Raw genomic sequence first — 16,097 nt, forward strand, 5'->3', positions numbered from 1 at the left:
ACACCTTATTTTTGTCATCTGGTATTCCTCCCTGTATATGAACCTGCTGCCTCTTCTAGCAGAGGGAAACTTTTGGCATAATTGGGCTTGTCAGGCCTCCCCAATTGGCTTGCAACACTGCTTTGGACAGGCCACACCCACCCATCACTAAACTGATGTTGTATGTTGCCAAGCATGACACTGGTAAAGCCATGGCAGCAAGTGCTCCCAATTGTGCCTTTGCAACCACAGATTGAATTCGATGTTGTTCAAATATCTGGTGAAAGCAGCATGACTTGCATATGGTGCCAAATTAAAATGACAGAATGCAAGCCATAGTTGCAGATGAACCATTGTGAGTGCACTCTTAAGTCATGCATTCCAGTTGCTCCTTTCCCGTGACTGATGTCAGATGCTCTGTAGCTTTTCTCCCTTTCTTCTCTTCCCGTCTTCTCTCCTTGTGCATGTAGCTGTTCCTTCCTTAAAGTATGTCTGTGCAAAGTTACTTTCCATCCAGACTGACCTTTTTCCTCACAGAATGTTGTGAATGTTCAGTTTGTTCTTTTTTTTAAAAAATTATTATTTTCAAAAGCCAAAAAGATACAAATAAATACAAATAAAAAGAAAAATAATAAAAGGTATAAATCACAAAGAATACAACTAAAAGTTCAGAAATAACAAAGAAAAATAATAATCAGTTTGTTCTTTTTAAAAAGATTAATGGTTGGTGGAAATGTTAGGCACATTAATTTGTCTACTTAAGTTTCAATTGTTCAGTAGCCAATAAGATCGCAACTGTTCTTTGATGTCATAGGAAGCATCACTCCTAGAGCTGCCACATTTTAACCTGAAGATATTGCACATAGTTTGGTCAAAAATACCTTCACAACCCTATACTTTAATCTGTTTCCTTGTATTTACAGGAAGAGGAAGAAGACTACCACTGGAAAACTGTACACGAGTGACAAGGATAGGCAAAAGCCAACTCATCTATGAACATTTCAGAAAGCCCATGATAGGTTGTGCAGTAAACTCAGAAAATAATGCATCTCCTTCATTTTCTGGAGGCATACAGAACTGGAACAGCCCTATAGTTGATACCCAAATGAAGCCCAAATCTACTGGAAGGTGGGATTCCAAACAAATAGAAACAAATGAAATTAATCTTCATTGTTCCCCTGATCTGGGTGTCAGCAGAAATGTTAGAAGTGCCCTTATTGAAAACTCTAACAAAAATCCTTTGAAAACTCACCCTGAGGTTTCTCCTGCCTGTGATAGTGGCTCAAGTACTGTAATTACTTCAAAACTGATTAAGGATCCAAGGTTAACAAAAAGGGAACAAGTCCTAGGGAAGCAAAATGGAGAAACAATCTTGGATGGGATTTCTCAGTGTGAGAAGGAGCTGGACTATAACTTGGAAATGAAAGTATCAGCTGCTTTAAACATGCCATATCCTGTAACTGAGAATTTTCTTCTTAACTCCAAAAATGCAGTTGGTCAGAAGCAATATATAGAGAAAACATCTTGGGAAGAAAATTTGAAAGGGATTATATTGCCATCTGTGTTAAACAGAAATAAAGATTCCCCAGTGAATGGTGAGCAAGGGTTATGTAATGTCAACAAAAACATTTTGGGTTCTCAGAATACTGATACAGATCACTGTTTGAAAACCTATGTAGGTGATAGTTCTTTAAAATCAAAGTTCTGCAAAACTAGTAATTCAAACAGAACCCTTATGGAAGATGTAACAGGAGAAAAAGGAACAAGACATTCAAAATTGCCCTCATTACACATAAATCCTTCTAAAACAATGATTAATGAATGGAAATTTCCAGACCAAAATCCAGAAAGTACAGCATTTGGCAATTATAAGATGGATAATAGAGGAGAAATGGAGAGCCAATTACAAGATGATGATGCTTACCGGTACATTTCTGAAATGCGTTGCTCAACCAATTTGGATACAAAATGTGCTCAAAACAATTTTACTTCATCAGAGGAAGAACACAACGATAGTGCTAACAGTTGTAGTGTCCATGATTACACATTACAGTCTGAAGTTTGTAAAAAACTGCATATTTCTGAAAATGTTATGGGAGAAGTCTGGGATGAAGATCTCAGTGGTGAGCAGTCTACAGAGAATCAAATGGATGCAGAGAATTTTGAACAAAATGACTGCCATGCCAAGATTGAAGCGCCTGTAATGATTAATAAAAAAATATATACAGCATGTGAAGTAGCAAACAGCTCAGTAGGTGAAAAAGAAGAGTGTACTATAGAGAAAGTAAAATATAATCCTATCTTAGAGAGAATCTTGCATCAATCCCCAGCTTGCTGTGGAAGTGACACAGTAACGAGAAATTTTAATGGAAAAAGTATGTGTCTTCCTGAGTCAGTGTCATTGGATAAAAATGTTTTTAGAGATAGCAAAGAATGTCTTCTTTCCTCAAGAATATCTGTTGATGAACAAAGGAACTGTAAAACAAACAACACAGCAAATACCAATGATTTTGATCAAATTTACACAAGCGAGTTGGAAGAAAAAGGTAAAAGATACACCCCTACAATGCAGATGCCTTCCTCAACAGAAAGTTCAGCAGAGGAAACATCAGAAAAAGAAGATTCTGTGAAGAAGGATGGGATAAGTGATATAAAATGCTGTGTGGAGACTTCAGTGAAGCCTGAAATTATGGATTTGGAAAGCTCAGGTTCTGACTTCAACTTCAGTGGTCAAAGTAGAGGCTCAACAACAGAAGCAAAGCTGATAAAAATAAACAATAGCAAAGAAAAATGTGAAGACCTGCATAACCAAGCATTTCTAACTAAAGGTACAGACAAGGTGACTTATCAAGAAGAATATTGCACTACCTCTGTTCCTGTACCTTTGGATAATATAAAGTATATAGAATCAAAAAAACCTCAATCTCCGTCTGAGATTTCAGGTCTTTCAAATGCAAATTTTGAAGAGTTGAACGATAATTCCTCTTGTGAAGATGATAGTCTAGAAGCATTTGAACAGGATTTAGAGGTAAAATGCAATCACCAGAACCTGAACGTTGTTAGTGACTTTGAAAATACATTAGGAGAGTGTAAAAAATGTATCTCCACATCACAGAAGCCATGTAAACATGAAAATTATTTGGAGAAAATGGATGAGTATCATTATTTACAAGGGCGTATGGATTGGGATAATCTCTCTGAAAAACCTAGTCAGAATACAAAGGTTTCTGGAAATCCCTCTGTGGTGGAGAATAAAAATGATTTGGAAGAAAAACCTGAATTGTTTGTATTTCCTGACCTGCAGATTACAATCACCAACATAATTCAGCCAAAACTGAATTCCCCTCACAGCTCTTTCAGAATGAAGACAGATATGGGGAAATGTTCAGGACATAAAAAGGATATTAAATGGTTGCAGGAGAAAAATACCAAACATCACAGAAGGAAAGAACAGAACAATTCAGATGAGAAGTATATATTTTCTTCAGGGTCCAAGGGACAAGTTGAAACATTTGTGCAGTCTGAAGAGTATATTAAGAATGTTTTGAATACTCTTAACACTCAAGCATTGTTATGCAAAAACAAACATCTTTCCCAGAAAATAGATGGAGCAATGTTTCACTTAAGAAAAGCACATCGGAGGGTTCAAAAATCTTTAAAAATATTAGCAAAAGTTGGAAGGAAAAAATCAAGTGAATCATCAAAATCATGTGAAGCCCTACAATGTGGATCCTCATCTAGCTGCGTTTCAGATATGCCTTGTAGCTGTGATAACATGAGAAATGCAAAACTAACTAAACTTCAAACAGTCTCCGAGAAATCTACTAGCTTTGATACCATGGAATTGAAAAGTACAAAGCAAAGCAGTGACAAACACATTATGAGCAATGAGCAGAAGATTAATTTAAATGTCATCTCTGGATATAATACCCAAGAAAATGTAAGTACCAGCATGGTAAGCCTGGAGCACGACATCAGCTCTGAAGTTAATCGATGTACAAGCAAAGATAGTGTAAAATATTTGAATACAGCTGTTGAGGAAAAGGAGTCTTGTGTCAATCGAGAAGACAAAAGAAAAGATGAAAGGACTTGTGACTCTGATATCAAGGCAAATGCAATTAAACGTGCCATACCAGTTCAAGCTGCATCAGAATCTTCTGCAAAAGTGAACATTTTAAAACCAGATAATATTTCCATAATGCTGGGAAATGTTTTTTCTAATGAAAACAAAGCTCTGGAAATAGCCCCAGCACCGCAAATAAAGATAAGCTTGAGTGCCAAAGCTTCATCCAATGATTACGAACTGTCTCCTGTGTTTTTGGAAAATAACTGTTTTTCAAATGAACCTTTTAATAACTGCAGAGACCTCAGTCATGACATCAAACATCCAGAAGTAGGATTTGAACAAAAATCCATTGATTTTATCATTAAAGTATCAGAGATCTTGAGAAAGGCAGATGAAGCCACATCTTTGAATGTATTACTGGAACAAGTTACATTTTGCAGAAGCGTTCTTCCCTCCTTTGTTAGAGCTTTTGAAAAAAAGCAGGAATGCTCTTTTGAACATGTCTTGGTTTCGAGGGAGATACTTGAGAGTACTAAAGAAAGAAGGGTGCAGGCTATTAATAAATTGAAACCTTCTGCTATAGAATCCCTGATTGAACTACAGATCATAATGGAAACCATTGAATTCATTGAAAATAAGAAGAGACTTATAGAAGGTGTACCAACCTTCCGAAGCTTGCTTTGGTATGATGATTCACTGTGTAGTGAATTGTTTGGTGGGCAGTCAGGTTACCAACAACAATCAAATTTCTATCCTGCTTTTCAGAGGAGACTAGAATATAATGCTCTTAATGAGTTACAAACCCATCACAAACAATTAATGGATTCCTTTAATAACACAAGATGGGAACGTAATTCTTACTATTCCTTCTTGAAGTTGAGGCGAGAAATAGAGGAATGTGAACAAGCAATGAAAAGCAATTCCAATTTCTCTGATTTTTTCCTTTCTGTCCCATATGTTTGTGGAGCTAACTTTGGAGATACTCTTGATGACTTAGAACAGGCAAGAAAAAATACAGTAGATTTAATAAACAAATCTAAAACTCCTGGCATTAATCTGAGGGCAGAAAAGGAAGAGCATCTTTGGGTCATAATGGAGATTATTGCTACAAAGGTAGAATTCATAAAAACCTGTGAAGATGTGAATATAAAAGCATCACTGTTTGGACTTGAGCACATATTTTTTGATGCTGCTAAAAGTCTTGCTTGGACAGAGAGAGCTAAGTTTATAAATGGAGATTTTAAAGGTGAGGAAAGACAAGCAATCAAAATAAATGAAGCTGACCTATCTAAACTCTATGAGACTTATCAGCTTATGATAGAGGAGTTTGGAAGAAGAAACTTCAACAGTGCAGTTGAAGAACAGACTTTCAAGAAATCATCAGTAGACTCTTGTAATTGTGAAATGGCAGGCAAGCAACAAGAAGCAAATTATTGTGTTACAAAGTCCCTCATTGTATGCCAGGATATTGGTTGTATTGGTGAAATATTAGGTGAAGCACAGTCTTCAGATACTGAGAGATTACAACAGCTCTTGTGCAGATGTACGGAGCATATGGAAATGTTGAAACAGTATTTTCAGATTTTACAGGAAGAGAGTGACAGTGTTTTGATCACAAAAGAAAATGTGCTGGGATTCTTGAAAAGCAGTGGCATAAATTCTGTCATTTTGAAACCAGAAGCTGTTGAGGTGTATGTTGAAATGACAATGGTATATGAAACAGTTCTTTTTCTTAAAAACTCAATAGCAAGAAGAGTAGATAAACCAAGATTTCGAAGTTTATTATGGTTTGATAAATCACTTATACCTGAACTTTTTCAATGTCAAGAAAAAATGGCTTCCTTCTCTTACCGGAAAGGCAACCTTATAGAAATTATAGACTCTTCCATCTCTGAACTTAAAGATGAGTGGAAAGCTATTCGTGGCTTTGCACAAAATTTGAATTACTCATATGCGCTTCGTATTCTCTCAAGAGAGCTTGAAGAACTTTCAGAAACTAGAAACCTGCTGCAAATAAAGTCCTTCAGTTCTGTGTGTGTCAACTTGGTACCGTATACTATAAGTTTAAACTATGGAAGTACTGTGTCTGAACTAGAATGCAACTACAATCAGTTTTCTTCACTTCTTGACAAATTGATGATGTGTGAAAGGAAGGATTTAGGAAAAATGGCTCACATTATGAAAATAATGAAGACTATTGAGCATATGAAGTTTATCTGTTCTAAACAGGAAAAATCACCTTTGCCACTGGTTATATATCAGATGGTTAAAAACTGGAGAAAATCTTGCCAGTTGAAAAGACAAGGTCTGGATACTACTGAAGAACATAGCACCAAACACAGTATGTGCAGCAGTGGCCCCCCAGCTTCCCAGGCTTCAGATTCCCAGTCTCAACACAAAAGACCTGTCAGTATCACTTCAGAAGATTGTTCCAGTTCATCTGATGAGACGAGTGATCCCTCGTGTACAAAAAAGATGAAGGTAAAACCACTTGGCTCAACACTTTTGTTTTTAAAGAATGATATAGTGACAATGCTACATACTTTTATTTGGTTCTAAATATATTTAATGTATTATTTTTGTTCACAAATGTGATGATAGAATTCTTTGAAAAAATTGCCAGCATTACATATGGCTACTAGTCACAATGTATGTATATTGCTCAGCATTTGCAATATTGCTTCTAAACACTGCCTCTTGATACTGGAAGTTGTATTGTGGCTACTACTGACTGGTTATGTCCTAACTAAGCTTTCTATGGGAATATGGGTAGTATTAGTGGCATTCCAGGAACATTAAGGGCACATTAAATTACCAAATATTGCAAATAGGGATGTTGCAAATATTCAAACAGAGCTTGCCAAAAATGTAGGATTGGTGGGAGCAAGGCTGTCCTAGCCTTACCCACTGTCCAACACCAAAACTCATTGTTGGGGCATGGAAAGGATGTAGGAAGTGGCAAACAGTCCTCAGGCCCTGCAGGATTATCTTTTCCCACAAAAGACTGGGACTGCTGCAGTGGTGACCAATCTCATTCCTCACGAGAAAAGATGTTATGCTTAAGGTATCAAAAGTGCCCTCTGCTGCCTGCCTGCTTTCCATGTTCTGCCCAACCCAATGTATTAGACCCCTGGTGTGATGCAAATCATCCTTTGTATCTTTCTGAGCACATTCCAAGTGTTTGTAGGGGTTTACATAGAACAGTCTGAAAAAGCTCAAGCCTTTGTAAACATTTAGTTTGAATCTGTCTAAAAGTAATCACATAGTGAATGGGTTTTGGTCTAGGCTCACCTGGATAGTAGAGCATTGGAGCAATGTTGGGTAAGGCCACCATAAGGAACATTATTATGGTTTTGTAAAACCAAATAAGAAAATAATCTGGTGTTACAAACTAGCCCACATATTATTGCAGTTATGGAGGTTCCCCCCCCCAATAATAATCCTGCCTTTAATTGTATGATTCATATACAATTAAACGTTTGTATTTGAAGAAACTACTAAGAAGGGAAATGTTTTTCCTCCCCCTTTTATTAAAGATTTTCTTGGGTTAAAAAGAACATGCATCTCTATTTTCAGATCATAAAGTCCTTTTAACCGATCAGTTATATTTGTTGTGATGTGAGACATTGATGTTGTATACAATATAAGGTGGGGGGGTTAGTAAACTTTACTTCTTTTACATAGTCAAAACAAAATAAAAAATTCCTTCGAGTAGCACCTTAGAGACCAACTAAGTTTTACATAGTGTATGTGCAAGGCTAAGAAGGGAAATGTATGCACAACTGGAATTAGCATCATCGCTAGGTAGCAGGGCCAGTGGTCAGGAATGATGGGAACAGAGTCTCATGATCCAATCTAAAGTCTTATCCAACAGCACAAAACTCTTTCCCATTGTTTTTACATTTTGTAAAACTCACAGAAAAGTGTTAAAATAATTATTGTGCATAATACACTTACATCAGTTTGTTTTCGTATTTTCACTTACTAGATTGCTGATTCATTGACAACCACAGAAAAGATAAACGAAGAAGAAACTAGCAGGAATTTAAGGTATAAATAGTAAAACAGTATCAAAATACCATTGCCTAGTGGACCTATTTGAAACGTGTTACTTCCATAACTTTTCATACAAATTTTGTGGATCTGGCCCTTCTCAGTGTTAGAACTTTACTTAGACGATTTCTATCACACTGTTCAACCAAAAAGGCTCCCAGGCCTTTCATGCTATCAGGTGGAACTATATCGCATATGTTTGTAATCACCACTTGCAACAACAGCTTTCTAAGGCATCAATCAAAATATGGAACTCTGGAAATTATCCTTTTGATTATTTTGCTGGATTGTTTAATTCCATCTGCCTACCTTATTTCTACGAGTTACATTTTTTATGTTTAGATTATTTTATTTTTTATTCTGTTTTGGTTTGTACTTGTATTTTGAAAACCCAATTAAAAATTACTTATTTATTGAATTTATAAACCACCCTATATCCGAAGGTCTCAGGGTGGTTCACAGAACAAAACCAGAATATAAAACCACAAAATATATAATCAAAATATAATCAAAAAACAACCCAATAAGCGCACCCCTCCCCCCAAATCCCTCACATTTTAAAAGAGCATTGGGTTTAAAAATGATTTTAAAAAACAAAACGCCACCGGAAAGGCAACCAGGATGGCTTACATAGAAACAATTAAACTAAGACAATTCTTGTCCCCAGGCTTAAAATCTAAAAGCCCAACTACGAAAGGAAAACGGAATAGGTAGGAGTAGGGGGTGAAGGGAAGCAAACTTGGATACTACTCCTTAAAGTTAAATAGTACTTTTTTATATAAAAAGCAGCTGGGATGGAAACAATTCAGGGACAGGTCTTTCAGCAGAGGTGAGGGAAAGGTCCTGCTTCTCATGTCTCCTACTGTGGCAGGGTACTGTAATGGCTGATTCTAGATGACTGTTGAAGTAGAGAAGACAGTATTTGGCATATAATGTGCACATATCTAAAAAGACTTCTAATTAATGTTATTTGATACACATTTAGAACAGAATGTAAGCAGAGATGTTATAAAGGACGTGAAATGCAGAGGAGTATAAACAGTGTTAATTAAATTATTAACAGTGGCAATTCACAAAAATAGTTGTGTTGCTAATGTGACATCCTGGCATTGGCAAGCCAATTAATGCATGCCTTACAGACAGTACATGTACGTACTGTCTCCCCACATGAGCCCTATGCCATTCCCAGATTTGTTTCAAAGGGTTAAGGGAAATGCCAGAACAGATTTAGGGGGTACACACTGAGAGAGAAAAAAGTTCCATTGCACAGTAAAAAGTCTTGCATTGATAGAACAAATGGGTTGATTTCTCCCTGCATTTTTGATGTGCCATATATATTTTTTTTAACCAGCTGCCAAAGTAGCCTTTCATGTGAAATTCCTTATGGACCTTGATTAAAATAAACTCCGTTATCCACATTTATACAGCCAAGTTGTTCTTTTGAATATCATCAGATAGATCTGGTCAAGGAACAGTCTTCCTTGTTCTTTAAAAGTCATCTCTTCATAAAATGTAACCTGAGGTAACATTATTTATCTCTGAGGATTCATGTGTTTTTCTTGAAAGAAATTTCATTATTGAACAATCAGATAGATAACTTGAATTTTTAGCAAAATTTTCACATTTTGGTTTCTGTTCTCCTATTACATGATTTGTGTGCTCTTGTATGGAAGAAACCTGTGTTTGTGGGAAGGTCTGCTGAACAGTATTAGATCTAGTATTAGATCTTCACGAAATCTAAAGTTGATGAAACATACTTTTGAGAGGTCTTCAGCCAGTCTTGTTTTTGCTTTTTACTTCTATAAATTCCATCTATTAAACGCCTTTTAAAACATTTCCCTTATTTGGAGGTAGACATTTCCTACATACACCCTTTGAGGGATTAAGATTGCCCATTTGGGCAATGGACATAACATTTGAATATTCTGCACACATAGGCCAATAAGTTTCTCTCACATGCACCTTGAGTAAATTGTCCAGGGTCATTAAAACAAAAAGAGATTGTGAAGAGCTCCAAAAAGACCCCTCCAAACTGAGTGAAAGGTCAGTAAAAGTGCAAATGCAATTGAATGTAAACAATTGTAAAGCGATGGATGGTGGGGTGGGGTGGGGATACTTTATTTCACATTTACACTGGCAGTGACAAATCAGGAACAAGAACTTGAGGTTGACCCAGTATGTAGCAACAGTGAAAAAGTTAAATTATATGATAGGGATCATTGAGAAAGGAATTAAAACTGCTGATAATGTGATTATGATATGATATAATATAATGTGATTATACAAAACTATGGTGTGGCCACTTTTGGAGTACTGTGTACTGTTCTGGTCACCTCACCTCAAAAAGCATATTGTAGGGTTGGGGAAGGTTCAAAAAAGTGCAACCCAAATTACCAAAGGGATGAAGCAACTCCCCTAAGAAGAAAGGCTGCAGTATTTGGGGCTTTTTAGTTTGAGAGAAGGGGAGTAAGAGGTGACATGATAGAAGGTTTTAAAATTACGGCATGGAGAAATTGGGTAGAGAAAAGTTCTCTCTTGTACACAACACTAGAATTCATGGATATCTAATGAAGCTCTGTGTTTGAAAATTCAGGACAGATCAAAGAAATTTATTCTATATGTAGTATGTTCACTCCCACAGGAGGCAGTGATGGCAGCAATCATTCTGAATACCAGTTGCTGGAAACCACAGGAGGGGAGAGTGCTTTTACGCTCAAATCCTATTTGCTGGTTTCCCATGCCACTGTGTGTATAGGGTGCTGGACTAGATTGGCCATTGGCCTGAGCCAGCTGGCTTTTCTCACGTTTTTATCAAGCTAACACATGTTTTTATTTGATTATGATAACCTATGATCAGATCATTTGATGAATCTAGTAACCCACAAGATTAGCTACCCACACCTTTTCTTTTCCATTATTCACACTTAAGACAGCTGGAGAATAGTGATGCTGTGTTTCCACCTTGAAATGTTAGTATTGAAACAAAATATATTACAAGATTATAAAAATAGGAACCAAGCAAATGTTTAGAAATAAATACATAAACAATTTATGTTTCTGTGCATCTTCGAGTAAATTCAGATCAGGTCCAAATTCTAATAGGCCATTGATATTCTCATGTTTCAAAAATCACTAAAAAAAAAAGTTTGATTTTTGTTTTGCAGAGTGAGTGGAAAATATAATTTCCCCAAAGAGAAAGAACTACAGTTAAGCATTTCAACAGACAATATGTGGAATAAAAAACCTGGCAATTTGAGAGAGACAGCACCGATCTCACCTTCACAATTAAAAGATTTGAAAGCTGCTTATCCCTTTGAAAGCATTCAGTCTTCACTAAATGCCTCAGAACCAAAGTTCATTTGTTCAAACACATTAGCTGGTCAGCAGAATCTAGCAGATCTAAAAGATTTCAACAAGAGCAGCTGGAATGCAAAAGACCTTGACCAAGAATATATTGCATCCCACAATGAGGGAGGTGAAAGTCTTTCTTTACCTTCAGTGACAGTTGAGTTATTACAACAATCTCCTGAAAACTCTCCTACTAGAGATGATGCTAATTCTGTGTTGGGTACACTAAATGAGCACCATAACTTAAAATCAGATGTCCTGAGAAATGCTTCACATTTAATGCCTGAATGTAGCACAGCTTTGAGTTCACCTCTAAAATCTGATCGAAACGAAGGGAAATGTGAACAGGAAAAAAACATGACCCCCAACTGTACAACCACATATAATTTAGATCCTACAGTGATGACAGAACTAAATAAAGTCATGGAATTGGAGCATTTGCAGAGGGAACTATCATACAGCGAAAATAACAAAACTAACTTTTCACCTTTAAATCAAAATGAACATATTGAGGACACCTCTCAGTTGCAGAGTTCTCCTGTGCATATTTATGGTGCAGTTTATCCTTATTACTCTTGGTACTTATATCAAAATCATTGCAATACTCACTCAGTAACTCAGACATACCAGGAATTAAATTCCGGTGAAATGCATCCCCTGGCACCTGGCATGTCCACAACTACAAGCATAGTGTATAACACAGAGTCTAGTATGTTTTGTTCACAGACTTTTAGTCATTTCAGTGTTGGAGAATCACAAAGGTTTAACTTAGCCCAAACCTATCCAATGTATGGTTATGTCAGTTCTACCGTGGCCTTTCCATATACCAATTGGCAACAGCCATCGTGGTATACAGAAAATCAGCCTTGGACACAAGTTGCTTTTCCGTATCCTTCCAATAATGGCTCAGAAGATTATGTGGCTCTACAGTAGGAACTAAATCAATTTTTAAAATAAGCGTGTGGTTTTTTAAAAGTGGTATTTAGTTGCCCATTTTTATGTGTGTAGTAAAAATCTAGTAAGATCAACATGATACATTTGACATGAGTCAGATGCTTAAAATACCTTTTTGTGAATGAAGTAACCATGTCCAACAAGTAATACGGAGCTATCCAATGCATATAAGGTTCTGGGAGGCATTTCCCATGTGAACCAACCCTTGGAGGCATGTTGAACACCATTGCTGTTACTTTATCATATTCTTTTAGGTTTCATTCCTTTAAAAACAGACCTGAACTAGACCTTGGACTAATGTATCCTAGGAGAGTGGTTTAAGAATTTTTATAAAGCCCTGAAGGAAATTAATAAACTTTTATTTGAAAGTTAACAGACTGGTCCTGTACTGGTTCTTCATCTATAATTCAAGCAGAAACGTGTGCTGTTATAGTAAACATACCATCCAGAAATGAAACACCCATAGATGCCCCACATGCTATTTATTGCCAGTACTGTGAAGTCATAACTGCTGAATCTGCCCTTTGGATGTTATGCAAGTAATTATAGATGTAGCTGCACTTACAGAAGAGCAAAGGGTTGTGATGTTACATATGGAACAAAGGCCAGTACATTCATTATGCAGTAATGGGTTAAGAGGTATAAATCCTGTTTTTCTTCATTTTCAGCTGCCTGACAGTAGTCCTCTTTCTGTTCTTGGTTGAATTTTTTGTCCCTTTTTTTACTTCATTAAAATACTTATTAAATTTGATATTAAATAACGTAAAGGCTGTTGCCTTGCGTTTCAACCAAAATTAAAACTAAAAGGCAACTCTGAATCTTTCAGAATCTTTATACGTAACTTAATACTGGGCAGTTTATTTGGAACACAATTCTGCACCGTTTTACAAAATCTAAATTGGGGTACAGGTGAAATTAATAAAGCATAATAGAAATACTTAGACTCAAGTCACATTTTATTTCAGTGGTATATTTCATTTGTGATTCTGTTCCTATGAAGCATCTCCAAGTGATTTCACAATGCACTCTTATACACACACTGAAATTTGACGATGACACAATCCTTGTGTGAAAACAGGTAAAATGGGTGAGCAGAATTTCTCTACAGTAGTTCCTTACTGTGTAGTAGACATGTTTTTTGTGAGCATGGACTTTGATGAACAGCTGTGTAGCAATATATGTGCTGTGTCAACCCAGATAAGATTGGGGCTAGTACCTACACTGGACTTGCTGCAGTTCCTCTGCACTACTACCACTTTTTGGAAGAGACATGAGTTCATCTCTGCATTCCTCAGGAAAAATGTTTAGCTATGTCTGTGGAAAAGAGGTTAACTGCACTCAGCACTGTAATAGAAAGCCAAACTAGTGCTGTTAAATCCTGAGATGTGTGCTAATTCCACAGAGAGTATTTTTTCAAGTCCAGTAGACTGCAGCCTGTATTCATGGCTTGCGGCATGACATTAGATAGCTGTTGGCACTCTGGGACCTGATGTTTAAATCTGCGAACTACCCTGAGATCTTTTGATGAAGGGTGGTGAAATAAACAAATTAAGGTCTTACAGTAACTGTTCATCAATGTACCAAGCATACAATTACACAAGTGTATGGGCCACATGTGTGAAGCAGCACAGGATAACAGCCCTGAAACCATTTTTTACTCCTAAACTGACAAAAATGTTTCTCTGCGAGGAAGGGGGAGGGGGAGGGAATCTTCCCATTGTCTCAGGAATTGAAGCGATTACCATCTCAAAGCAATTGCCAGACATAACAGGAAGGGCAATCAGAGAAGGCATTATCAGGTTGCCTGGCAGGTGGTGGTGGTTAGTCCTGTCCAACTCTTCATGACCCCATGGACCAGAGCACACCAGGCACTCCTGTCTTCTACTGCCGTCCGCAGTTTGGTCACTCACGTTGGTAGCTTCGAGAACGCTGTCCAACCATCTTGTCCTCTGTCATCCCCTTCTCCTTGTGCCCTCCATCTTTCCCAGCATCAGGGTCTTTTCCAGGGAGTCTTCTCTTCTCGTGAGGTGGCTAAAGTATTGGAGCCTCAGCTTCAGGATCTGTCCTTCCAGTGAGCACTCAGGGCTGATTTCCTTCAAAATGGATAGGTTTGATCTTCTTGTAGTCCATGGGACTCTCAAGAGTCTAACAAAGTTCTCAGATTTCTGTTATAGACCACCCTTTTCTATGATGTAGGTATGATGCTTCTGGGGGTGGTCTTGGACTCCAGGGTGGGCAATTTTAAATGTCTGTATAAGGGCAGGCCGGCCTTTGTTCTAGGTTCCTTTTTTCTCCTGCGTGAGAGGGAGGACCCTGTTGCAACAGGTATCTGAAGAAGTGTGCATGCACACGAAAGCTCATACCAAGAACAAACTTAGTTGGTCTCTAAGGTGCTACTGGAATGAATTTTTTATTTTATTTTGTTTTGACTATGGCAGACCAACACGGCTACCTACCTGTAACCTGTTTCAACAGTTCAATAAATATCAAGCTTACTGGCTGCTTTGCTTCTAAATATTCTCTGGTTGGCCTCTGTTATTTTCTCCTACTGATAGAGAACCTACAACGGACTACAAGGGCTCTTGTGTACCCCATAAGGGAATAAGGACAGATTTTGTTTATTACAGTGGTATATAAATGCAAGCAAGCAAGCATGCAATCTTCTGCTCTTGAGCTGTATACCTCATTCAGTGCTGAAGAGGCTCCTAAAACAGTTAAAAGTAGTGCTTAAAAAAAGAGCACAAAGTAAAATCATAGAACATTATTAGAAACCGTGGCACTACTAAAAATTTCAGGACATTTAAAATGCCCAAGTAAATAATAAATTCACTGAATGTTCCAGAGAGTTGGTTTCATGGAAGTCTTGGGACAGGGGAAGAAGGATTTCAAATAGGAGGCACCACCATAAAAATAAAAACTTTCCAACGTTAAAAATCAAGCTTAACAGTATTTGTCAGTTCCCTGGTCTATGACAGAAAAAAAGTGCTTGTGGGCTCCTTCCCCAAAATGCACCCTACAGGCTGTGGCAGACCTACAATTTTGGGACCCCAAAGCCTGAATGGTCATGGGGGGCATCTTCAACGGGGTTCTTCCATGTCCGATCACCAGTTTAAAAATTTAAAAAACCACATCTCAGATTTTCCTTAAAATTGCTGTACAGTACTGCCACACTCCACAACATCTGTGCTCCTGACTCAAACTTTGGGATTGTTGAAATACAACAAAACCCAATTTGAGTTGTGTGACACAAATTGGGTCTACCAGACCCCCCCCCCGCAAAAAAAGAAAAATGTGCACTAAAACCGCTTCTGGGGCCCCTCGGGGGATTAGGGGCCGTGAAGCTTAAGCTTCAATCATTTCATAGTAGATACGCCCCTGCCTTCAGGCTTCGATCCCTTTTCCTCTCTCAACTCGCGAACGGAACAGAGGCGAGGTAAGAGGGCAAGTTCTGCCTTCCGGGCGATAGGTGGCGCTGCAGCAGGCCCGTTTCGCCGGAAGCGCCTCGACGTGAGGCGTGGGCGGAAGTGCGCAGCGCCGCCGCCATTACACGGTGCCGGAGGGAGAGAGGGGGTGAGGGACTTGAGGGTGAGGCTTGGGCCTGTGTCGCGCGCGCGCTCTCTAGGCGGGCCGTTGGGCTTGTGACCGTTGGTCCTGGCCTCCCCCTCCCCTCCCCCTCTCTATCTGTCCCCCGCGGTAC

The 16,097-nt window shown here is 38.0% G+C and overlaps 1 protein-coding gene across 1 annotated transcript in view; it reads left to right on the forward strand.

Annotated features, from left to right (window-relative positions):
- Positions 1 to 12,767, forward strand: part of TEX15 (testis expressed 15, meiosis and synapsis associated) — a 32,049-nt gene extending 19,282 nt beyond the window's left edge. The window contains exons 7-9 of the mRNA XM_033173923.1: positions 903 to 6,526; positions 8,034 to 8,095; positions 11,263 to 12,767. Of these exons, the coding sequence (XP_033029814.1) occupies positions 903 to 6,526; positions 8,034 to 8,095; positions 11,263 to 12,379 (6,803 nt within the window). The 3' untranslated portion in view covers positions 12,380 to 12,767. The remainder of the gene's footprint in view (positions 1 to 902; positions 6,527 to 8,033; positions 8,096 to 11,262) is intronic.
- The last annotated feature ends 3,330 nt before the right edge of the window (positions 12,768 to 16,097 follow it).

The sequence above is a fragment of the Lacerta agilis genome, chromosome 16 (genome assembly GCF_009819535.1).
Source record: "Lacerta agilis isolate rLacAgi1 chromosome 16, rLacAgi1.pri, whole genome shotgun sequence".
Lineage (NCBI taxonomy): Eukaryota > Metazoa > Chordata > Lepidosauria > Squamata > Lacertidae > Lacerta > Lacerta agilis.